This window comes from Xyrauchen texanus, chromosome 41 (genome assembly GCF_025860055.1).
Source record: "Xyrauchen texanus isolate HMW12.3.18 chromosome 41, RBS_HiC_50CHRs, whole genome shotgun sequence".
Taxonomy (NCBI): Eukaryota; Metazoa; Chordata; class Actinopteri; order Cypriniformes; family Catostomidae; genus Xyrauchen; species Xyrauchen texanus.
Genome location: NC_068316.1, coordinates 18,921,265 through 18,946,278, shown reverse-complemented (window position 1 = coordinate 18,946,278; position 25,014 = coordinate 18,921,265). Strand labels below are relative to the sequence as shown.

At 39.9% G+C, this 25,014-nt stretch overlaps 1 protein-coding gene across 1 annotated transcript in view; it reads left to right on the top strand.

Annotated features, from left to right (window-relative positions):
- Nucleotides 1–23,667, top strand: part of LOC127634540 (docking protein 6-like) — a 116,316-nt gene extending 92,649 nt beyond the window's left edge. Inside the window, exon 8 of the mRNA XM_052114143.1 lies at nucleotides 23,456–23,667. Within this exon, the coding sequence (XP_051970103.1) occupies nucleotides 23,456–23,604 (149 nt within the window). The 3' untranslated portion in view covers nucleotides 23,605–23,667. The remainder of the gene's footprint in view (nucleotides 1–23,455) is intronic.
- Nucleotides 23,668–25,014: the final 1,347 nt, after the last annotated feature.

Below are 25,014 nucleotides of genomic sequence, written 5' to 3'. Positions count from 1 at the left end.
TTATTAGTTAGAATAAATGTTAGAAGATGCCCATGTTTCAAAATAAATCAATACACATTTTCTGTGTATCTAACCCCTTTAAAAACTCACAGCAAAAGGGAGGGAAGTTTATATGGGAAAAGCCTTTCTCATTTGGTGTTTAATGTTTGCCAACATCCCTCTTTGAATATGCAGCAATATATTTTACTGATATATAGGTTAGCTAATTGTAAATTACTTGTGTAATAATTTACTTGTCTTTTTGCTTTCCATACATTTCTTACACATTTAGGTCATACCATTATAAAGTTTATCAATCAATCAATCAATCAATCAATCAATCAATCAATCAATCAATCAATCAAACAAACAATCAATCAATCAATCACATTTATTTATATAGCACATTTTAAAACAACACATGTTGACCAAAGTGCTTTACACCACAATAAAAAAATGTAAAAAAACATACTCGCATTTAACCTGTTCTTGAGTAGGGTCTAAATTCCCCTGCAGTGCCCTCTGGAGTAAGTTATTTTTGCACGTGACACTGCACAGCCTGTAAAGGTGAGATGAAATCTGCATCTGCACCTAAGAGGTAGACGTGGCTGCATGCATGGGATGATCGCGTTTAGATATGATGGCTGTGTATATACAAGCTGTGGACTGTTGCCATGGTACTTTGGTGACAACTAGGCTGTTTTTTACATAAAATAAACATATTATGTGCTTGAAAAGAATCTGGCAGCTTGTAACGTAACTGACTGTTTCAGAAACACATATGTGTGGCGCTACTCTGCGAGGCCCAGTTATTAATGTGTGACTTTCTGGAAGCCCAAGAGTGCCATTTACAAAAGAATGAAGGAATAAATTATCAATCTATTCATTTGAAAATACAAATGTGAATAAATAAACCAATTTATAAATGGACAAATAAATAGACACATTTAAATGTGTTTATTTAATTCATGTTTAAAAATGTAATTATATTTAAAAATAAAATTGTGCATTAATCACATTTATTTCATGTTTAAAATGTCATTAAATGTAGCAATAAATGAGTATATAAAGCTTTTAATTGCATTTTAAAAAGGTATTTGGCAATTGATTTCTTAATTAATTTGCCAATTCCTTTTCTTCATCCATTTGCCAATGACTTTTCTTTTTCATTTAGCTTTTTCTTTTCTTTCTCCAATTGAGAATCGAGTTTAAAAAATGTCATTGGACTGTTGACTGGTGAGAGCAACCAATGAACTTTTGACTCAGTTATAAGACACACCCCCTCGCCCACATGCCACTCGAAGAGGATGTAAGACGGCCTGTCATTGGATGACGGTACGAGCAGTTTACGTGATATTATTGGATCTGTGAATCCTGTGCATAAGAAAAGGATGCAAAGCATATCAGAATTAGGGAAGGGCAATACCACTTATTTCTTTTTGATCAGATACCAATCATTTCTAGTTCAATATTGTCGATACCAATACTTCTATTAAATTGATTTTTTTTATTTCTTGGGATAAAATTGTTCATTTTAAAATATAAATTTTAGTCATAATTTGTCTTTTTTTTTTTTTTTTACATTCGTAAGCCTAAACAGAAAATTATTAGACATCTGTTTTGTTTACCCTTACAAAAATTAACTATGGTTTCACTACAATAACTATAGTTTAAAAATGGTATTTAGTTCAACCATATTTACCACACTATTAACCATGGTTACTAATACAATATTACTGTAGTAAAACCATGGTTTCAGGCCAAAAACAAACAGACATAGTTACTGCAATATTACTATAGTAAAACCATGGTTAAATATTTGTTTAGTTACTTAACAACAATTACAAACTCATAAGGAATGTCACTTTTTATATGTTATTTTAGCACGAATTTACTCCAGAAGCTGTTTCTCTGATTTTCTATATTTACCTCTACAAGGCACTGATCCCTCTTGTTTGAACGAGCACAAGCGATGTGTCTTTCAGCATTCATGTTAAGATGAGTGGAAGAAGAAATATTTCCTAATATAGCCTAATACTTTTTATTTCACTTTGAAGCTTATGATTATTGTGAATGTTAACAGTAACCAAATAATAATATCTCTAGATGAAAAAAAATTATACAAATTAAAATCTATTTTATTGTGAGCGGATTGATATTTTTGATACAACATCAGTATCGGAATTGGGGAGTCAAGTTAATCGATAATTTAGGATCGATCCGCCCATCCTTAATCAGAAGTTCACTGTTGCTGTGAAATGCTGATTATGGCCCTACCTGTGCATGAACAGTGATTTGTGTCCAGGATAGGAGCTGGTAATTGTGTTGCTGTCAGCAGAACCAGCATTCTGACCCGCACCCTGAATTGAAAAGCATGCTGCAACTGCCATTTGCCTCACGCTACTTCACTTTCTGAAGCTAATTTGCCCAAATTGTTTGATAAAATTTTAAATCACTTTAGATGGTTACTTTAAGTTTAATCACTTCATCTTTGAATATTGTGGCAAGATGGCACGAGTGTGGTTGTTGGTATACTGTTGCCTGTCTTGAGTCTGTTTTTGTTATGTGTGTGTGTATTCATGTGTGTGTGTATGCACAAGGAATTAGTACCTTAGTGTCCTATGATCACCAAGCCCTTTTTAATATACAATCCTCTATCATGGACTTGTGTGTTCGAAATCCTGGTGGAGAGCGATATTTAATTATTTTTTCTATAACCATTTTTTCCCGTTGGTGTGTGCTGTATTCCCATCTTCATCGTAAGAGACGCCATAGAAAGTGAGGAAATGAGGCGGTCTCTTGGTTAGGAATAAGAGATCTCTGCACACGTCTATGGTTATTGTAGGTTCCACATTTGGCGAACTTAATGGAGGAGATAGCTGGCACAAATGCATCATACCTCGGCGTACATTAGAGCCCTGTTACACCTGTCTACTGCTGATCCTACCAGATTCGGCATAATCTGCATGCGCTCATGTGCGACCGCAAATCATCAGAAGAGGCGCCAATCTCCGAAATCTCCAAACACTGGAGATGAACAGCCACAAACAGCCATCAAAAGCATAATTGGATGCTGCGCTACAAGCTGGAAATTCCTATGTTGCTAAGATGGCTTTGGTAACTTCTTCAAATCTTATGAACTGGATTTCCTATTTGTAACAGAGACTTGGCTTCACGTTGGTGAGTTGGATCATTTATCCTAACTCTCTCCAAGTGACCCTAACGTTTTTAGCTCCCCTAGGACTGTGGGGCGAGGTGGGGAGTTGGCTGCAGTTTAAAAAAAAAAATGAATTGCTGATTATGGCCCTCAGAACATTACAATAGTTTTGAAGTACAGTTTCAGCTGGCTCAGCACTCCTGTGCTCTCATTTACAGGCCTCCTAAATATAATACAAATTTTATTCTAGAAGTTTCTGATTTTTAATCATCTGTTGAATACCGTTGATGAGCTAAATACATTTAAACTTTTCTCAAGTCCTGACATTTAACCATAGAAAACATTGCCTGTCTGAGGTCAGTTAGGATCACTACTTTATTTTAAGAATGTGAAATGTCAGAATAATAGTAAAGAGAATTATATATTTCAGCTTTTATTTCTTTCATCATAATCCCAGTGGGTAAGAAGTTTACATACACTTTATTAGTATTCGGTAGCATTGCCTTTAAATTGTTTAACATGGGTCAATTTTTGGTCAGCCTTCCACGAGCTTCTCACAAAACATTGCTGGAATTCTAGTGAGATTTGTAGAACTCCTTGCTTATACACGCTTTTTCAGTTCTACCCAAACACTTTCTTTTGGATTGAGGTCAGGGCTTTGTGATGGCCACTCCAATACCTTGAATTTTGCAAGCCTCACTTTTCATCAGACTAGAGGACACATCTCCAAAAAGATATTTGTCCCCATGTGCACTTGCAAACTGTTTTCTGACTTTTTTCTGGTGGTTTTTGAGCAGTGGCTTCTTCCTTGCTGAGCAGCCTTTCAGGTTATGTCGATATAGGACTCGTTTTACTGTGGATGTAGATACTTGTTTACCTGTTTCCTCCAGCATCTTCACAAGGTCCTTTGCTGTTGTTCTTGGACTGATTTGCACTAAACTACATTCATCTCTAGGAGACAGAATGCATCTTCTTCCTGAGCGGTATGATGGCCATATGGTGTTTATACTTGTGTACTATTGTTTGTACAGCTAAACTTGGTACCCTCAGGCATTTGGAAATTGCTCCCAATGATGAACCAGACTTGTGGAAGTCCACAATGTTTTGATTGATTGGCTAATTTCTTTTGATTTTCACATGATGTCAAGCAAAGGGGTACTGAGTTTGAAGGTAGGCCTTAAAATACATCCACAGGTACACCTCCAATTCAGTACACCTCCTATCAGAAGCTAATTGTCTAAAGGCTTGACATCATTTTCTGTAATTTTCCAAGCTGCTTAAAGGCACAGTTAACTTAGTGTGTTTAAACTTCTGACCCACTGGAATTATGATATAGTCAATTAAAAGTTAAACAATCAATCTGAAAACAATTGTTGGGAGAATTACTTGTGTAATGCACAATGTAGATGTCCTAAACGACTTGCCAAAACTATAGTTTGCTAATATGGTGGTTTTTGATCATCTGTGGAGTGGTTAAAAAATGTGTTTTAATGACTTCAACCTAAGTGTATGTAAACTTCTGACTTCAGTTGTACCTATTTGTGACCTATTAACATCCATGTCCGCTGTCCCAGTAAGGCTCTGGTTAGAGAATTTTTACATCTGCTGGTCTCTTATAACCTCACTCAGTTTGTGGTGGGATCCACTCACAAGCAGGGGGTCACACTTTTGATTTGGTATTGTCATGGGGTGTCCCTGCTTGTGATGTGGTCATTGATAATATTTGTCTCTCTGATCATATGCCTATTATTTTTTTATATTTCTTTTTCTGGGTCAGATTCCAACTCTAAGCCATTAGCCCATCGTGTCCATTCCATAAAATCTTTATTGGCCTGCCAGTTCTCTGAGGCATAAAATTCTTCTCTGCTGGTCCATACCATTGAGTTTTCTCAATTTAGTCTGGGAATGAATGAGTTGGTGTCCTGTTTCAACTGTACATGGAATGATATCCTGGACTCTATTGCTCCTTTTAAAACTGTAACACCTAAAGCCAGATTTCAGCAATGGCTCAATACTGATAGCAAGATACTTAGACAAAAGTGGAGGAAAACAGAGAGGAAGTGGAAAAAGATAAGCTTCAGGTATCTTATGATATGCTCAGTGATTGTATGATTTCTTACCAGCAATCTGTTAAAGCAGCCAAGGCTAAATATTTTTCAAATTTAATTAAAAATAAGTCTCATAGTCATAGAGTTCTGTTTCGCACAATAAACACAGCGCTCAACCCTGCCATAACCACATTTCCTGATAAATTCCTGACAGCATGTGAAAATAGTCAAATAATTTTCAAGGATAAGATCAATACTATTAGATACAGCATCCCTTTTTTGATCCCCCTCCTCCTTCCATAATTCTTGTTTTGCCCCTTTAGTTAAGTTTGAGCCTATCACTCTCTCTCAGTTGGTGGACATTGTCCAGCATCTGAAGCCTGCCTACCGTTCTTTAGATATAATTCACCCTTGCTTTTTTGATCCAGGTTCTGAGTGTTGTTGGTTCTAGTCTTCTGGCAATTGTGAACTATAGTTTAGTTAATGGTACAGTCCCATTTTGTTTAAAATACGCTGTGGTGTAACCCCTCCTTAAAAAGCCTGTTCTTGATCCCTCAGCTTTAAATAATCACAGGCCGATCTTGAAATGACCTTTTTTATCAAAAATATTTGAGAAAGTTGTTTTTCTCTTGCTTTCTGCATTTTTAAACAAAAGTAGGATCTTTGATAAATTTCAGCACAGAGTCTGCTCTTCAAAGTTTTGAATGACTTGATGTCTGTAGATTCAGGAAACTGTGCTATTTTGGTGCTCCTTGATCTTTGTGTGGCCTTCGACACTATAGATTGTGGTATTCTCATAGACCAGGGCTAGTTAACTAGCAGCCCATGGGCCAAATCTGGCCAGATAAATATGACTGGCAGGCCAGATTTGGCCCTCAGGCCACTAGTTGACTAGCCCTGGTCTATGAGAATACCATACCTCCGACTGATTTTTGAAAATTGTCTCATCTGAAATACCAGAGTGCTCTCTGCACAAAACTTAGCATGCATAGGCACGAACCTCAGCAATAAGCGGTGAGTTTAACAACGATCATAGACACGTGTAACAGCATTCTGCTGTCATCAGTTGTGCAGACCTGAGTGCGCATTTAAGCTTTTCTGCCGATTGTTTAGTTACACTGCTTTGCTAAACATGGATCACAACGTTTAGGTGAGCATTTGATAGTGTCTTTTTCAATTAAATTTATTTATATTAAATTGCTTAGTTGTGTAGAGTGCAGCCAAATGTAGATGTAAAAATGATAACCGCAGTTGTTACAGAAATGTTGTCAGCGCATATGCACATCTTAGGCAACAAAAGATAAATTGATGATGAAAACTGAACGTTCAAAGAAAATGCGCTGAAAAGATTGCTTTTATTCACTATTCTTGAAGCGTCAAACGATCGTGTCTCATCTGTTCAGGGTCTGTAGGGTTTGGAAAAAATTCTATTTTGAAACTGAACCTGCAAATATCCTGATAATATTTGGTTTTATACAGCTGTGAGTCAGCCATCTCCATCACAAACATCATTATCTTAGTTGATCTTTTGCCATTGATTACCTACACAAAAATCTGGCTCCTGCACTGACTATTGTGTGCAAATTCACAATATTTGCAGAACAATATTTTCCCTCACTGAATAGGATGATACTTTATAGAGAAAGTGCAAGAATAGACATTTTATCTTTTTTTCCCCCAAAAGAAAATGTATTTTAAATGTATAGTAAGCATGACCTTTTTATATGACCATTGTTTTCATTTGTGGGTTGATGTTGTGAGAGGGCTTTATCGGGTCTAAATGTTTCTCCTCAGTTTTAATAATTTGTAAACAATAAACCTAAAATGTAAAAATTATTACTATGTTTTTTTTCAAAGTAAAGTTGATCAAAAAGTATTTGTTATTAAGAATATAAGTCATATTTGTTCTTCAGCCAGATCTTATGAAGGAATTTTGGCCAGACCTTAAAAAAATTATAATTCAATATACTGTATACCCTGCAACCATTTTAATATGAATAAATGCACAGTATTAAGGGTGTTGCGATTAAAGTGTTAGCTAAGATAAATACAGTTCTCTTATGAGAGGTTCTCTCGTATTGCGTAAGCTAGCTTACGCTACGGGAAAGATTAATCTTTTCTGAGATATTGAAGCCAAAAAATTATCCTTAATTTTGTATCCATTGTCAACGCAGTGCAGCAGCTGCATACCTTGAGCGGGCTAGCTAGCGAGCTCATTGGTTGCTCTGCGGCAACTGCTGCAGCCTATAGATCTAACTTGAGTGAACTCACGCCCAATGACAGGCGCCACGGCATCACTGTATCAAAGCCCGCCAGAATGGGCGTGGCTAGAGTGCATATAAGCATAAGTTCAGTAGGCTGGAACCCTGATTTTCATCTATTCAGCGAAGCTCTTCGCATCTCTGAACTGCAGAAGCCGCGTCGCCGCTCGAGGGGCATCTAGCAAGCTTGGACAGCGCTCGAAGAAGCCGGCCGTCTTCGCCACCTTCAGCCATCCTGCGAGCTACACCATCCGGCGACGTATCCTTTTTAGAGCAAGCTAGTTCCTCAGCGAACTTCACAAAAAGAGCAACGAAAAGCCGCCCTAGAACACGCTCTGACAGCCGCCGCAGACCGCCGCCCCCCCCGCGGGCCTCGGCCTAAGATTGCGCTGAAACCTGAGCAACCAAAGTCCTCCTAGCTTTGTTGAGGAAACGACCGCTCAGTCCAGCCGCGCCGGACCACCGTCAAAGCTTCGCCCCTGTCAGTCCCCTTCTCTCAGGCTACTGCAGTGGTGGATTCAGCAGCCAACAAGCCGGTGATACTGCCCGCTTGCCTGCACTCAAATGCCGTTTTCACGGCGACCCAAAGAAATCTTGTAAAAGCAAACATGCCTTATGTGTAGAAAATGTGCCCACAATCCAGTGTTCACCCCTACACACAAGCATTACACTTCCCGTGTCCCTATCAGAGCCCACTCACATAAAGCGGGCACAGCCAGCTCGAGTGTTAGAGTCAATAAACGCCTCACCTAATCCGTGCGCTGCCTCTTCTCTGCCCGCTCTGTCACACGGCCAGCAAACACCTCTCTGTATGTAAGTCCCATGCCCGTGACTATGCTCGCAAGATCACTTCACAGATGTGACTCTTTCCCCATTCACCTCAATCGGAAGTCACTCACAGAACACCCTGTCCCTGCTGTCTGCGAGCAGTCATGCATAAGCACAGTAAGCGGCCACACATTCTGTTCAGCTCGCTGTGTAGCGCAATCAGGGCGACTTAGCCATTCACCCTCTAGCATTACGCTTCAAAGCGTGGAAAGCTATCCTGGAAATGATAGCGGTCGAGCACGCCGCGGCGCTTCCTCCCGGTCATTCAGGGTCACCACGTCCTGGTCCGCTCGGACAACAGATCTGTGGTATCCTATCTAAACCGCCAGGGCGGTGTCAGATCCAGGAACCTCTTCCATCTGACAAAACGCATACTGAGTTGGTCCCAGTGCCACCTGCGCCGCTGAGGGCAACGCGACGTGCCAGGCCACCTGAACGACGGCCCAGACAGACTGTCCAGAGACAATATTTCCCCAGGGGAATGGTCCCTGCACGCTCAAACAGTCCAGAAGTTATGGAGCATATTCGGCAGAGCAGAGATAGACCTCTTTGCGCCAGAAGAGAACTCTCACTGCCCAGTATTTTTCTCGAAGCGTAGGACGCCGCTGGCCCAGGACTGGCCCAACCGCCGCTTTACGCCTTCCCTCCCGCCTCGCTATTGCCACAGGTAATGCAGAGGATCAGGGAAACGGCCACCGGTGCTCCTCATAGCCCCGCTGGGAGAATCAGACATGGTTCCCGGAGCTTACACAGCTGTCACTGACAGCCCCGCGGCCCATTCCAGTGAGAGCAGATCTCCTCTCTCAAGCTCGCGGCACGATCTGGCATCCCCACCCAGAGCGCTGGGCGCTGCACGCTGGGTGATCAACGACTACCCGTCGCTTTGCCAGAAGAAGTAATAAACACTATCATACACGCTAGAGCCCCTTCCACGAGAAGACTCTATGCGTCCAAATGGTCTGTGTTTTCAAAATGGTGCACCGACAGAGACCTGGACCCACGGACATGTGGGGTGTCGCCGCTGCTCGTGTTTTTACAAGAGCTGCTGGATAAGGGCAGATCCCCATCCACGCCAAAGTGTACGTGGCGGCCGTCGCGGCGCTCGCTGAACCCCTGCACGGCCAGTCACTGGGAAAAAATGAGCTGGTCATCCGCTTCCTCAGGGGAGCTAGAAGGATGAACCCCCGCGCTCCCATCGGTTCCTATCTGGGATCTTTCTGTAGTTCTCGAGCTATGAAAGCCCCCTTTCGAACCGCTTCAATCCGTGGATTTGAAATACCTTTCACTCAAAACCGTTTTTCTAACTGCCCTGTCATCAGTTAAACGTGTGGGAGACCTTCACGCTGTCTGTCAGCGCTGCGTGTCTTGAGTTTGGACCAAGTGACTCCAAGGTCATTTTAAAGCCTAGACACGGCTATGTCCCCAAGGTGATCGGTACTCCTTTCAGAGCACAAATCATTTCCTATCGGCGCTGCCAGCATCCGATAGCTGAACGCGACGCCAATCTCCTTTGCCCAGTCAGAGCACTGAGATTGTATACTGCGCGCTCGCCTCTTTCAGACGCTCTGAGCAGTTTTTCGCTTCGCTCGAGGGCGCAGCAAAGGTTTCACCGCCGACACAGACACTGTCTAGATGGATAGTGGACGCTATTGCTGCCGCAGACGCGTCAAAAGACCTACCATGCCCGTTAGGCATTAGGGCTCACTCCACTAGAGGCATGGCCTCCTCGTGGGCATGGTCCAGCGGGATTTCCATTCACGACATATGTGTGGCAGCTGGCTGGGCTTCCCTCCACCTTTGTCAGATTTTACAATCTGGAAGTGCCTGCCCTGCAGGCAAAACTACTAGCGGTTTATCACGCTACAGCTCCCTGGTGAGCTGCACTGACGGACACATTCCACACAGACCGCACCGCCGCTCTGTCTTTCCCTTCCCACTATGTGCTTATGTATTACACACACACTGGCCCGCACTCTTGCCGCCAAATATTATTCCCCACTCACAAGGGCTCCCCGGTCCCCCACCCCGGGCTCATGCAGTGGATGCTTGAGCGCGACGGCGCTGACAATGGGTTCCCGTAGCGTAAGCTAGCTTACGCAATACGAGAGAACCTCTCGTGAAGAGAACGAATCGGTTACCTAACGTAACCTCGGTTCTCGCTAGATGAGGGAACGCAGTATTGCGTAGCCGGCCGTGCTTCAGCGCCACGCAGCGATTTTCGCTTCATTCAATGAAAACCAGGGTTCCAGCCTACTGAACTTACGCTTATATGCACTCTAGCCACGCCCATTCTGGCGGGCTTTGATACAGTGACGGCGCGGCGCTCGTCATTGGACGCGAGTTCACTCAAGTTCGCTCTATAGGCTGCAGCAGTTGCCGCAGAGCAACCAATGAGCTCGCTAGCTAGCCCGCTCAAGGTATGCAGCTGCTGCACTGCGTTGACAATGGATACAAAATTAAGGATAATTTTTTGGCTTCAATATCTCAGAAAAGATGAATCTTTCCCGTAGCGTAAGCTAGCTTATGCAATACTCGTTCCCTCATCTAGAGAGAACCGAGGTTACGTTAGGTAACCGATTCGTTTTCATCTGTATAATCTGATGCTGCAAGAATGTAGTTGAAGAGCCCTTCAAAGACCGTTTAAGTCAGTGGGTGGGGATTCGGGGGATTGCACTAAAGTGGTTCTCTTCCTATCTGAGGGTGAGAACATTCGCTGTTGAAATTGGGAATTTTTCCTCCTCTGTGCCCATCTCCTGTGGTCCTCAAGGCTCTATTCTCAGCCTTGTTTTGTTTTCTTTATACATGCTTCTGTCAGGTTCTATCTGTCAAAAAAATACAACATTGCATACTACTGTTAAACGTTATCTCCCTCTGAAGCAATGTGATAGTTCTACTTTAAATTCTCTGTTTGACTGTCTTAATGATATCAAAAGATGGATGACTGTTAACTTTATCCAGCTCAATGAATCAAAATCTGGAGTGGTAGTGCTTGCCCTCCTGATTCGGCAAAACAATTAATTAAACATCTAGGCCCACTTTCCACTAACAAAAATGCTCAGGCAAGGAATCTGTGTGTTTTTTTTTTTTTTAATTTCGACAAGCAAATTAATTCTGTGGAAAAAGGTGATATTTTTTTCCTAACTTAGGGCCATAGCTAAAATAAAATATTCTCTGTCATTTTAAAGGTCTGGAGACTGTTATTCATGCTTTTATTTCATCCAGACTGGATTATTGTAATTCTTTGTATTTGGGGCTTTCAAACACTTCATTATCACGTTTACAGTTTTTGCAAAATGCAGCAGCTAGGCTTCTGACTGGCACCAGGAAGCACACTAGTATTTCTTCTGTGATGGCTCCTCTACACTGGCTTCAAGTTAAATATAGAGTTCAATTTAAGGTACTTCTAACTATTTTTAATGGTCTGCATGGGCTTTCTTCTGAGTGTCCCAAAGTCCCATTTGAGGTCTAAAGGGGATTGTGGCTTCTCTGTTGCAGCCCCTTGCCTTTGGAATAGTTTGCCCCTACACATTGGATCCTGTGAAACAAGTCTTTTAAATCTCAGTTGAAGACTTTTCTCTATTCCCTATAACGGTGTCTAGATGCACTGCAATTATTCTTTGGTGTATGTTTTATATTGTATATGTGTTTTAATTTTTTCATACATATGGAAGCCCAGGAGTGCCATTTACAAAAGAAGGAAGGAATAAATAATCAATCCATTAATTTGAAAATAAAAATGTAATAAGTCAATTTTATAAATGGACAAATAAAAATACACATTTAAATGTGTTTATTTAATTCATGATTAAAAATGTCATTTTATTTAACAATACAATTTTTCATTAATAAATCATATTTATAACATGTTTAGAATGTCATTAAATATAGCAATAAATTAGTATATTAATGAGTCTTTTAAATGTACTTTATTTATTTAATTGCTTTTCTTATTTAATTTGCCAATTGCTTTTCCTCATCCATTTGCCAATGGCTTTTCTTTTTTGTTTTCCTTTTCTTCAATTGAGAATAGACAAAAAAAAAAAAAAAGCCATTGGACTGTTGACTCGTGGGAGCAACCAGTAATCTTTCAAATCAGTTATAAGGCACACACCCTCTCCAACGTGCTACTTGAAGAGGATGTAAGATGGCCTGTCATTGGATGACAGTACGAGAAGTTTACGCAAGCAAATCCCACATATAAGAAATGGATGCAAAGCATAAGAAGTTAATGGTGGCTCATTAACTGTTTTGTGAAATGCTGAACATATTGGGGATGGGACCTGGTAATCGTGATGCTGTGAATAGAACCAGCCTCCCGACCTGCGCCCCGAACTGAAACACGAAACGGAGGTGAGCAAGGGCAACGGCTTGAGTCACTGGAGAAAGCTGATGGACTTTCCAGAACTTATACTGAAGAAAACACACATCCCCTTTCATTTATATCACATTCATTAAAAAAACACTGAATGATCATCTTTAAGTATTTTCTTTTTATTAAAATAATTGCCTGCGTATGATCCAGAAAAGGAGTTTATAATCCGTTTATAATATTGCAAATACATTTTGTGCTTAATCTTTTGTTGTGTTCATATTCATAATGATGTTTATTGACTGACAAAAGCTATACACACAGTAAACACACAATGTGCACATTCTTTTATCACATTCCTCTTTTACAGTTGTAGTCTGGGTCTTTGAATTTTGAATTAATTAAAAATGTTATTGTACCCTTAAATTGATTACAAGTCACTCGGAAAGAAACAGGAAACAGTAAAAATTCCAGACTAAAATAATTACAAATGTAGGATGTTTGCATTGTATGGATGTATATGCAGATTTCAGATATAAAATCTGTGATTAAATGATAAACGTTTAATCGCTGATAATTAGATGATTTCCTATCAAGTCAATATGGACACTGGTATGTTTGGGCATAGCAATATGGTGGCGCAGTGGCTTTAACTGATATGGCGTCGTGAGCAATCCAGTTATATATATATTACGCACTACCACTCAAAAGTTTTGAAACACTTGACTGAAATGTTTCTCATGATCTTAAAATATTTTGATCTTAAGGCGTATTCTTAAATGTTTGAAATTAGTTTTGTGGACAAAAATATAATTGTGCCACCATATTAATTTATTTAATTATAAATCTAAAATTGTATAAAAATAAAAGTTTTTGAAATTGATGACTTGGATCAAATAATAAAGAAAAGCAATAAGTGCCCTACATATGCATTTCCACTGCACTGTACAACTCTACTTTTTGGGGGGTTTTCCAATGTGGATATTACCCAATACTTTTTTTTTTAGTACAACCTCGGTCGAGGTTCCAATTGAGCCGAGCCGAAACTAAATGTGTTGTCAAAATCCTGCAGATCATTGATTGGTCAGGGAGAATCATCACTATCAGCGGCACTGGATTTCCGACATCAACCCGCTAGTTTTAAAGTTAGCAACAGCGATAACAGTATAATTTTTTTCACGCAGCATTTCAATTGTGAAAAAAATAAATGGCTGTGCACAAAACCATGCTGTGGTCAATAAACGAGGTGCAGAGAGTCCACTCGTTAGCGATGAGGGGATAAAGTCTCTCAGGAAGTGTCTCAGCTGTTGGCCACACGGCTACCACCGGACCTAGCAACAGTGTAGGAAAAAGATAACAAAGTGACTACAGAACCATCAAGGAGAAGTGGTTAGATCAAATGGATGCTATCTAAACTGGATAGCAATGAGATGGAGAGTGCCCTGGACTCAGCCACGATGGATAATGGTACATTTTGTTACGTTAACTCTGCTTGAAAGCTTCACTTTATTTAGTTGACCAGCTACTGGAAGCTTGCTTCTAATACAACCAGCCCAATTTAACTGTTACACTTGTGTAAATTCACCATGCAACAACAGCTTTATGCAGCACAATAAACTATTAGCTAACAGCTAGTGGACGTGTTATTGTTTTGGTCAGTTTGCATCGTGTTTAAGATGATTTCACAGCAGTAGAGGAGGCACAACTATGACGATCAGCCTATAATCCCACCTATGTTGTGATGACACTAAACTGCAGTCGAAATGCAAGTTCAGAAACGTAAAGCGAGTAGAGTTGAGGCGAGTTGAACTGTAATGTGCAGTGGAAAAGTGCCAATAGATGGGAACACCTTCAATACTGTTTAAAAAGCATCCCAGGGTGATACTTCAAGTTGGTTGAGAAAATGTCAAGAGTACATGTCTGCAAATTCTAGGCAAAGGGTGACTACTTTGAAGATGCTAAAATATAACACAGTTCTGATTTATTTTGGATTTTGTTTAGTTACACTCACAACATAATTCCCATAGTTCCATTCATGTTATTCCATAGTTTTGATGATTTTAATATTATTCAAAAATGTGACAAAAATAAATAAAATAAAAATAAATATATATATAATAAAGATTGAGTAAGTGTTTAAAAACTTTTGACCAGTAGTGTATATCAGTAGAAACATCATATATTTGAACTTATTCAGTGTAGCCTTTTGTCTATTCATTTTCTCAATCAAATTCTGGTGCATCCAGGGATGCTTTTTAAACAGTATTGAATGATTTTATATGCTGGACACTTGTAGGCTCTTTAAAAAAAAAAAAAAAAAAACTTGTAAATAAAACAAATAAATAAATAAAATATTTGGATAGACATCTATAATTAGGCACAATTTCTTTTTGAGTACAGAAATAATCCCAAGCGTTTGACCATAAGCCTTTAGATAAAAAGGTTCTAAGCTTATTAGAAAAACATATTATAGTTAGGGGGTCTGTATATAAATGCACAGAGGACAGAAGTATACATATCTTTTTTTTTTAAATAGTTGCACCTCAAACTAGCAAAGTTTTCTTCCGATAATGATCCTTTCCTCCATCCTTTTGAGCACACTACAGCTCAGGTCATCTGTGGCATGGGACAAACACACATACTGTATGTGTGTGTGTGTGTGTGTGTGTGTGTGTGTGTGTGTGTGTATATATATATATATATACACACACACACACACACACACAGTATCTCACAAAAGGGAGGACATCCCTCACATTTTTGTAAATATTTGATTATATCTTTTCATGTGACAACACTGAAGAAATGGCACTTTGCTACAATGTAAAGTAGTGAATGTAAAGCTTGTATAACAGTGTAAATTTGCTGTCCCCTCAAAATAACTCAACACACAGCCATTAATGTCTGAACTGCTGACAACAAAAGTCAGTACACACATAAGTGAAAATGTACAAATTGGGCCCAAATTGTCAATATTTTCCAGCACTGCTTCAACCCCCTTGGGCATGGAGTTCACCAGAGCTTCACAGGTTGCCACTGGAGTCTTTCACTCTGGTGGATGTTAGAGACCTTGTGCTCCTCCACCTTCAGTTTGAGGATGCCCCACAGATGCTCAATAGGGTCTGGAGACATGCTTGGCCAGTCCATCACCTTCATCCTCAGCTTCTTTAGCAAGGCAGTTGTCGTCTTGGAGGTGTGTTTGGGGTCGTTATCATGCTGGAATACTGCCCTGCAGCCCAGTCTCCAAAGGGAGGGGGATCATGCTCTGCTTCATTAGGTCACAGTACATGTTGGCATTCATGGTTCCATCAATGAACTGTAGCTCCCCAGTACCGGCAGCACTCATGCTGTCATGTTGACACATGACACCGGGGAGGAAAAATGGCTAATTGGGCCCAATTTGGACATTTTCACTTAGGGGTGTACTCACTTTTGTTGCCAGCGGTTTAGACATTAATGGCTGTGTGTTATTTTGAGGGGACAGCAAATTTACACTGTTATACAAGCTGTACCCTCACTACTTTACATTGTAGCAAAGTGTAATTTCTTCAGTGTTGTCACATGAAAAGATATAATCAAATATTTACAAAAATGTGAGGGGTGTACTCACTTTTCTGAGATACTGTATATATATATATATTATAGACAGACCGATAAGGAATTTTTGAGGCCGATGCAGATTATAGTTCATTTTTTAATTGAAATGAAAGCAGACCTTTTCTATGTGGATTGTTCACCGATTTTGCACTGATATGACTGCAAAGGTACTCAGAAGCCTACTTTCTTAAACAAATATTTTATCAAAGAATATTTTACATTATTATTATACATTGTCCACCAATTCTAGTGAGAAAATAAAGAATACAAATGTTCAGTATCAGTCAGTTGCTGACCATTTAAATAAAAAATAAATAAAAATAAAATAAATAGCTAAATTAACATCAGTATTACTGTTTATTATCAGTCAAATGCTGACTATTTTAATACTACCAGTCAATTAGGAGCAGGTTGTAAAACAAGAAGCATTTACACCTTCTGAGTCAAGAGATAAACAGCAGAAGCGGTGTTACATTGTATTCTACAAGTTCAGGGGAATCTTGCAATTACATTTTGTAAATGCAACGACTGGAATTGTTCAGTTGAAGGGGGTACCAAACTTTAAATTCTGAACAAAATAGTTTGGTGAATACATGTTTACACATTACATTTACATTTACATTTATTCATTTGGCAGACGCTTTTATCCAAAGCGACTTACAAAAGAGGAAGAACATCAGCGAATCATCTTAGGGAGACAGTGGTACAAAAAGTGCCATATTACAAAGTTTCACTATCATCAGAATAGTACACCAAACAGATTTAAGTGCAACAAGAAATGTAAATAATTTTTTATTTTTTTTTTTTTAGTGACCGGTTAAGTGCTTTAGGAAAAGATGTGTTTTTAGCCGTTTTTTGAAGATAGAGAGTGAGTTAGCTTCCCGGATTGAGTTGGGAAGGTCATTCCACCACCGTGGTATGATGAAACTGAAAGTCCGGGAAAGTGTTTTGGTGCCTCTTTGTTTTGGTACGACAAGGCGACGTTCCTTAGCCGACCGCAGGCTTCTGGTTGGAACGTAGCTCTGCATAAATGTTTTTAGGTATGCTGGAGCAGACCCAGTGACTGTTTTATATGCCAGCATCAGGGCCTTGAATTGAATACGTGCATGATCCGGCAGCCAGTGGAGAGAGACAAAGAGTGTTGTAACATGTGCTCTCTTAGGCTCATTAAAGACCAGACGTGCTGCTGCATTCTGGATCATTTGCAGGGGTCTAATAGCACATGCAGGAAGGCCTGCAATGAGAGCGTTACAGTAGTCCAGTCTAGTTATGACAAGGGACTGAACGAGCAGTTGTGTGGCATGTACAGAGAGGAAGGGTCTTATCTTCCTGATATTGTAGAGTGTAAATCTACATGATCTTGCAGTTTTTGAAATGTGGTCTGTGAAATTTAGCCCATCATCAATGGTTACCCCTAGATTTCTGACCGTTTTGGAAGGCGCAACTGTAGTTGGACCCAGCTGCACAGTGATGTTGTGTTCAACAGCCGGGTTGGCTGGAAAGACAAGGAATTCGGTCTTGGCAGGGTTGAGTTGAAGGTGGTGTTCCTTCATCCAGGCTGAGATGTCTGCCAGACAGGCAGCAATTCGAGCGGTCACTGTGGTGTCGTTGGGCTGGAAAGACAAGTAGAGTTGCGTGTCATCAGCGTAGCAGTGGTAAGAGAAACCATGTGACTGAATGATGGGTCCCAGTGATGTTGTGTATATGGAGAAGAGAAGTGGCCCAAGCACTGATCCCTGAAGTACCCCAGTAAGTAACAGGTGTGGCTTGGATACTTCCCCTCTCCATGCTACCTCAAAGGACCTTTCTTGAGATAATAGTCGAACCAGTCAAGCACAGTTCCAGTGATACCCAGTTTAGAGAGGGTGGAGAGTAGGATTTGATGGTTGACTGTGTCAAAGGCTGCAGAAAGCTCCAGCAGAATCAGAACGGATGATCTGGATTCAGCTTTCGCCTGTCTCAGCGACTTGATGACAGACGGCAGGGCAGTCTCAGTGGAGTGTCCACTTTTGAAGCCTGACTGATTGTCATCCAGCAGCTTGTTCTGTGAGAGATAGGCGGAGATCTGATTGAAAACTGCCCTTTCAAGTGTTTTTGCCATGAATGGGATGAGAGAGACTGGTCTGTAGTGTTCTATCTGTGTGGGGTTAAGTGCAGGTTTTTTCAGCAGTGGGGCAGTTACTCGAGCCTGCTTAAATGTAGTGGGAAAAGTGCCTGCGAGAAGGGATGTGTTAATTATGTGTGTAAGTGCCGGTAGGATGGACGGAGAGATGGCCTGGAGAAGGTGTGATGGAATGGGGTCAAGGGAACAGGTTGTGGGGTGGTTGGAGAGGAGGAGTTTAGAGACCTCAGTGTCAGTTAAAGGAGAGAACATAGGGAAAGAAGGGTTGCATACAGGAGCCAGGTGTTTGACAGGGTGTGGTGCTGTGAATGTATTGCTGATGGCTGTAACCTTATCAGTAAAAAAATGTGGCGAATATATCTGCTGTCAGTGATGTGTCAGGTGGTGGAGGGGGAGGGCAGAGAAGTGTGTTAAATGTTCTAAACAAGCTACGAGTGTCTGTGGTGCTGTTGATCTTGGTCTGGTAATATGAAGTTTTTGCAGTTTTAACGTTAATTGAAAAAGTTGCAAGCAGAAGCTGATATTTACCTAGATCAGCTGGATCTTTAGATTTCCTCCATCTCCTCTCAGCTGCCCTGAGATCAGTCCGATGTTCACGAAGGACGTCAGACAGCCAGGGGCTGGGTGGTGTAGTCCGTGCTGGTCTAGAGGAGAGAGGACAGATGTTGTCTAGACAGGTTGTTAAAGTAGAGCTAAGTGTGTCTGTGGCAGTGTTTACATCAAGCATGGAAAATACATTTATTGTGGGAAGAGAGGCAGAGACATCAGTGGAAAGGCGAGAGGGTGAGAGGGAACGGAGGTTACGGCGAAAGGAAACCAAAGGTGGGGTCGGTTTTACAATGGATGGGAGAATCATGTTGAATTGAACAAAGTAGTGATCAGAGACATGTAAAGATGTAACAAGAATATTAGAGGTGGTACAGTTACGTGTAAAAATGAGGTCCAGCTGGTTTCCCGACCTGTGAGTTGCTGTGGTGTGTAGTCTTTCCAAGTCAAATGAGGCCAGAAGAGTATTCAGTTCAATGGCCTGGGGTTTGTCTTGGTGTATGTTGAAATCACCAAGAACCACAAGTGGCCTGCCATCCTCTGGCAAGGAGGACAGCAGGACATCCAATTCCTCAAGAAAGCTTGTCAGCTGACCTGGGGGGCGATAGATGACAACAACATGTAATTTTGTGGGTTGCATTGTAGTAATGGCATGGAATTCAAAAGATGTATTGTTACATAGTGAAGCCTGTGGTGAAAAAGTCCAGTTATTATGAATGAGCAAACCTGTTCCCCCACCCCTACCAGTATGTCGAGGGGTGTGGGAGAAGGAGAAGTTGTCGGAGACATTAGCGTCCACTCAGCTGACAAGCTATTTAAGTAGCTACGTGGTTAGCTAGTTAGCTATAAGCTCGTTGTCACAGAGTAAAAGATGGAATTTATTTACTTCCAGCATTGCGTCTCACCAACTAGGTAACAACGTAGCGTGAAATCAACACTCAACAGACACAATCCACCTCCGCACCGTTATCTGTTGAGCTGCAAATAGATGCTCTGCTTACCTTTCAATCTGCTACATTACTGACTGCACTGACAAACTATAGCAGGCTAACATGGCAAACAGATGTGAGTGTCATGGATGTCAGGGACAGGGTTAACGTTGTTTTAGTTATATTGAAAAGGAAAAATTATGGGGTCTTTGTTTATAAATTTCCTGTATGTATTTCACAAACTAGTTTACAAATTACTGTGAAGACACTGCTTAACTCCACACCGTCACCAGAGCCACTGTCAGCTCAGCTCTGTAAATAATGGATTCGGAGCACACTCTGCTAAATCTATAAATCACCTCAAGCATTGTTTCCTGCATTATATGTTCTGAAAAAAAAAGGTTTTCATATCTGCGCATATCAGAAAACATATACACCGATACCGAAATATCTGTGAGAGGCTAATATCAGCCAGTATAGTTGTTCAATAATTAGCCTTTCACAGATATATTGGTATCGGCGTATATGTTTTCCAATAAATCGGTCTGGCACTAATATATATATATATATATATATATATATATATATATATATATATATATATATATATATACACTATGTGTGTGTGGCTGGTGTGTCTATCAGGTCACAGAGGCATAAATGTTTACCAAGCATGCAGAACAAGTGGCGCTCTGATTCACCTGCCCTTGGGTTCATGGTGCCTCCTTCAAATCCGCTTACATAAAAAGAGTGACATCTGGATGAGAGGACCCCTCCTGTGCTCTTTGAATCATGTACTGGAGCAGGATCCACTCGGTCCTGTTCCAGGATATATCTGCTTTCCTGCAGAGGTAACTTCCAAACCTCCTGTAACACACCTGCCTTGAATTTTTAGGAAAAGCCAACAATGTTGATTAAATGGTGTATTAGATGAGGCTTGGACTTAAATCAGCTCTCAGATCTCCATTGATTTGAGCCAATTCACCTACTTCAGTGGATGTGTTTGGTTCAAAAAGCTTAGTTAAGTGCTGTCAACAATATTTGTGGAATAATGTTGATTATCAGAGAAAGTTTTTTATTTTATTTTTTATTTTAACTTAAAAACATATTTTAAAAAAATTGTTACCTGTTACAGTAACACTTACAATTACAGTAAACTGGGCCAGTGTTCCAGATGGGTTAAAAGCCAAAATGTGAAACTTGTTTTTTGTTAAAGCACTTAGTTTATAATTTGAGCTTTAAACTTGTCTAAATCATCCTTTTTGACCTTTTTTTTGGCTTTATATTACAATGTAATTTATGTGGGTAGAGTTTGCTGCATGTTATCCATTCCGTTAAAGGTACAATATGTTATATTGTACACTGTACTAAAGCATAAAATTATCATAATATGTTATCAGAGATTTAGGAAACATGTGAAGTTGAAATACTGGCTTCTCCAAAAACAATGCTACAGCCAGTATATTCAACTTTTTCCGGGCCGGAATTTCTGTTTGTGTTTTGGCCTGTGTGATCCCGCCAATCCCAATAGTATTTTGACACCCCAAGGTTGCCAGATTTGAAACGAGTTGGCAGCAAAACAGCACGCTGCAGCCATGGAAGCCAGCAATACATCTAGTTAACATTGACAGAGAAAAATCCACATGCGCCGGTTTATCATTTGTAAACAATAAGAACATTGCAAACGTATACATTAGCAGATTAACGTACAGTGTAAGGCTTGTCGCTTGTCATTGTCAGTTTGTTCGTTCCTGTTGCATGTCCTTAACCTGGCACCCGTGTGAGCATCGAGTCTGTGGAGGTCTGGGTACCCATTTTAAATCCTTGATGTCAATGTTGCATATTGCTCCTTTAAGCCAGTGATTCTCAAAGTGTGGGGCGCAGAAGACTTACCCGTTCTCAAATCACTTTTACACATTCAGCTAAAATAGTGACAATACACTCAAGAACCAATGTGCGCAATTTCTTTACCTCTGCCTTTTCTCCTGTTTATTTAAACTTTCGACAGTCACCACAGTGTAAATGGGACAAAGCATTTTGACAGTGTCAGCCGCAGACATCTCGCACACCAGTTTCAAATGCGGGAAACGATGAATTAACACTAATATTTTGGTCAGTCCCTCACACAACACTATTGAATGGCTTCAGAAGAATTGATATATAAGGCGCAAGAGTTAAGGACATCTTGAATGGTGCTTTTGGAACTTGGACAGCCTATCACCATCCTCTCATCCCTCAGTCTTGTCACTGACATGTGGTACCTGTATGTTTTCTGTGTAAACTAAGAGACTGTTGTGCCTGAAAATCAAAGGAGATCAGCAGTTACGTAAATACTCAAACCAGCCCGCCTGGCACCAACAATCATGCCACAGTCGAAATCACTGAGACTGCATTTTTCCCCATTCTGATGGTTGATGTGAACATGAACTCAAGCTCCTGACCCGTATCTGCACGATTGTATGCATTACAATGCTGCCACATGATTGGCTGATTAGATAATCACATGAATATATAGGTGTACAGGTGTTCCTAATAAGGTGCTCAGTGATTGTACTTCACTGGAAATGAGAAAATATATGCTAAATATTGTACATGGTAGTATAGAAGTATTACAAACACATCATACAATTGCATCTTGATACCACAGACCTCATTGTCCCATTCTGTTTGCATTTGTTTTTAAGCATCAGATCAATCTGAATTCATTACAATTCATTCATACCTCAGTTTAAGTTAATGCAATAAAAGCTGAAGTGTGAAATTTCTGTGCCACTAGCACCACCAAAAGGAATTGCAAAAATTATTTTTCAAAGAGCTTTCTGAATACACCCCCAATCTGCTGTTGGTCTAATAATCAGATTGTTCTGTCCTCAACTCACTCCATTGGTTGAGTCAGTGTTGTGTCTGGCAGGACAAACAGACAACTTCTTAGAGCGCCACAGAGTGTTTACAGTTTTTTTTTTTTGTTTGTTTGTTTTTTTTATTACCTTGCGAGTGGCTTGCTTATTTGTCTCTGCATATTAAACTTAAAATGATTAACGCATTTTAACACAGAAAAAGTTTAACTTTTTGCAGAGCTAACTGAACAAGTCAAAAGTGAATGGTCACAGACTGCTCCACTGGAAATAGTATACCATCTGGGCACCTTGGCATAGAGTACTATTTTCAACATAATATGAATTGGGATGCACATATTATAATCTTGGATATTACTTTATTTAGGGCGAAAAGGTTGCAAATTGGGACACATGACTAAGTACCCTGTTTCAGAGTTTACAGTACTTCAAAAAAAAAAAAAAAAATGATTTGGGAAATGTCCTGTCTCACAAGATGTAGCCAGCTCACTTTGTGTTAGTGCACTAGCTATAATACGGGCTTTGGGTTGTTAAAAAACAAATACGTGTGTATCGCCTACTCGAATAGCAGGTATCCTCATCTAACCCTGGATAGTGCACTGCTCTCATCCATAATTAATAAAACAATCACCTCTAGAAAATCAAGTTAAGCTATCTACCTCTCCTGCAAGCATGCCAAACACTGATACGTGGACAGTTGCCATCTTTTCTTTTTTTACTTGTTTCAGAAACTGTAATCAATGCAATTCTTATTACCTTAATTTCAATGTATTTTCGCATTAGTACCATGTCAGTAACGTGTAATGATCTCTCACTCTCTCTAGGCACGAGTTTTACTATGACACTCATTCCACGAGCACAGACGTTTCAAAACTTCCTCTCGGAGAAAACAGTTGAAGAACAGAACCAGGAGCAAGCGACACCGGCCTCTAGCGGCCATGATAGGAATTGCAGTTCTTCATCGCTCCGTTGACATGCACTGTCATGGCTTGTAAAGCCAAAACTCCTGGACATTCCAAAGCTTTAGAAAGCTCATAGACACATGTACAGTATATATATATATATATATATATATATATATATATATATATATATATATATATATATATATATATGAATAACTGAATAATTCTAATTATTTGTAGAACAGTGTGTATACTACAAAACTCTAGAAGCCTCTTTTGTACATTGACTCACACACACACACACGTATACACAAACTAATGCCAAAAAGTTGTACCATAAACTTTATTTTCCTTGTGTAGTTAAAAAAAATACTTTCTGCAGTTATTTTTCAGATGTACTGTAAATATTTAAGCGCTGTAGTAGCGCTTGCAACACCGAGCATAATAAGTTTGTTGTATATTTGTCTGTCGTCTTAATGGAACACTTAGTAGAGGTTTGCTCCGTTAGTTTCTGTTTTATTTATTTTTTTTGCACCCAGCACTTTCAAGTTAGCGCTTGCTTTGCACCTTGGTCTGTTGGTCTGTGTGGCAATATGTGCAGCTATAGTGTATGTAGATGTCTGCAGTGTGGCCTTCAAACAACTTTATTTGGCAGTTATTTACTTTCTAATATCCATAAACATTGGACCGATTCGGTCTGATTTGAATCAAGCTTCACACTGCATAAAAGTGCCTCCAGACTCCGCTATACTCAGACTCTGGCTAGAAAGATGATTAAATTAAAACCCTCTTGTTATCCATGTAAAACAGAATTAGGTTTGTATGTTGAAAGCCCATTTTTCTAATAGCAGAATTAAATATCTAATCTTTCCCTGCACAGAAAAATGCAGTTTCAGCAATTTTACTGAATGACTCTGCAATGGTCTTGGATATTAGATGATAAAATAACACGAACATATTCGATGCAGATAATCAATACAGATTCAGTCATCTAATGGGTTTTACACCTAGACCATAAAATACCTTCAAATGACTCTTTATTTATTGTGCAATTATGCTAGGAAAACCTGTTTGAACAGGATAATGCAAAACATTATTATGTCACGATGTGGATCTCAAGGTTTTAGAAGCACATGAAGGATTCTTAGAGAACTATAATAACAATTAAAAAAAAAAGCAATTTGTACGTTTGTTCCGAATTGTTCTAGTCAGAGATTTGTAGCGCTTGAATGTGAATTAAACAACAACTGTTTTATAACAGTGTATACAACTGTATCGTTGAAACGTCTTTCACTATTTAAAAAGGGAATGTACCTCTCTAAGGGGGTTTCTAGGGGATATTTGGTCAAACACCAGCCTTCATTTTGTGTGTAATTGTATGTGTTTATTTGTTCATCCATGTTTTATTCTATCACATTAAGTAGAATTTTGTCCTGTGTGGATTTGTCGTTTACTGAGTGAAATAAACTGAATGGACT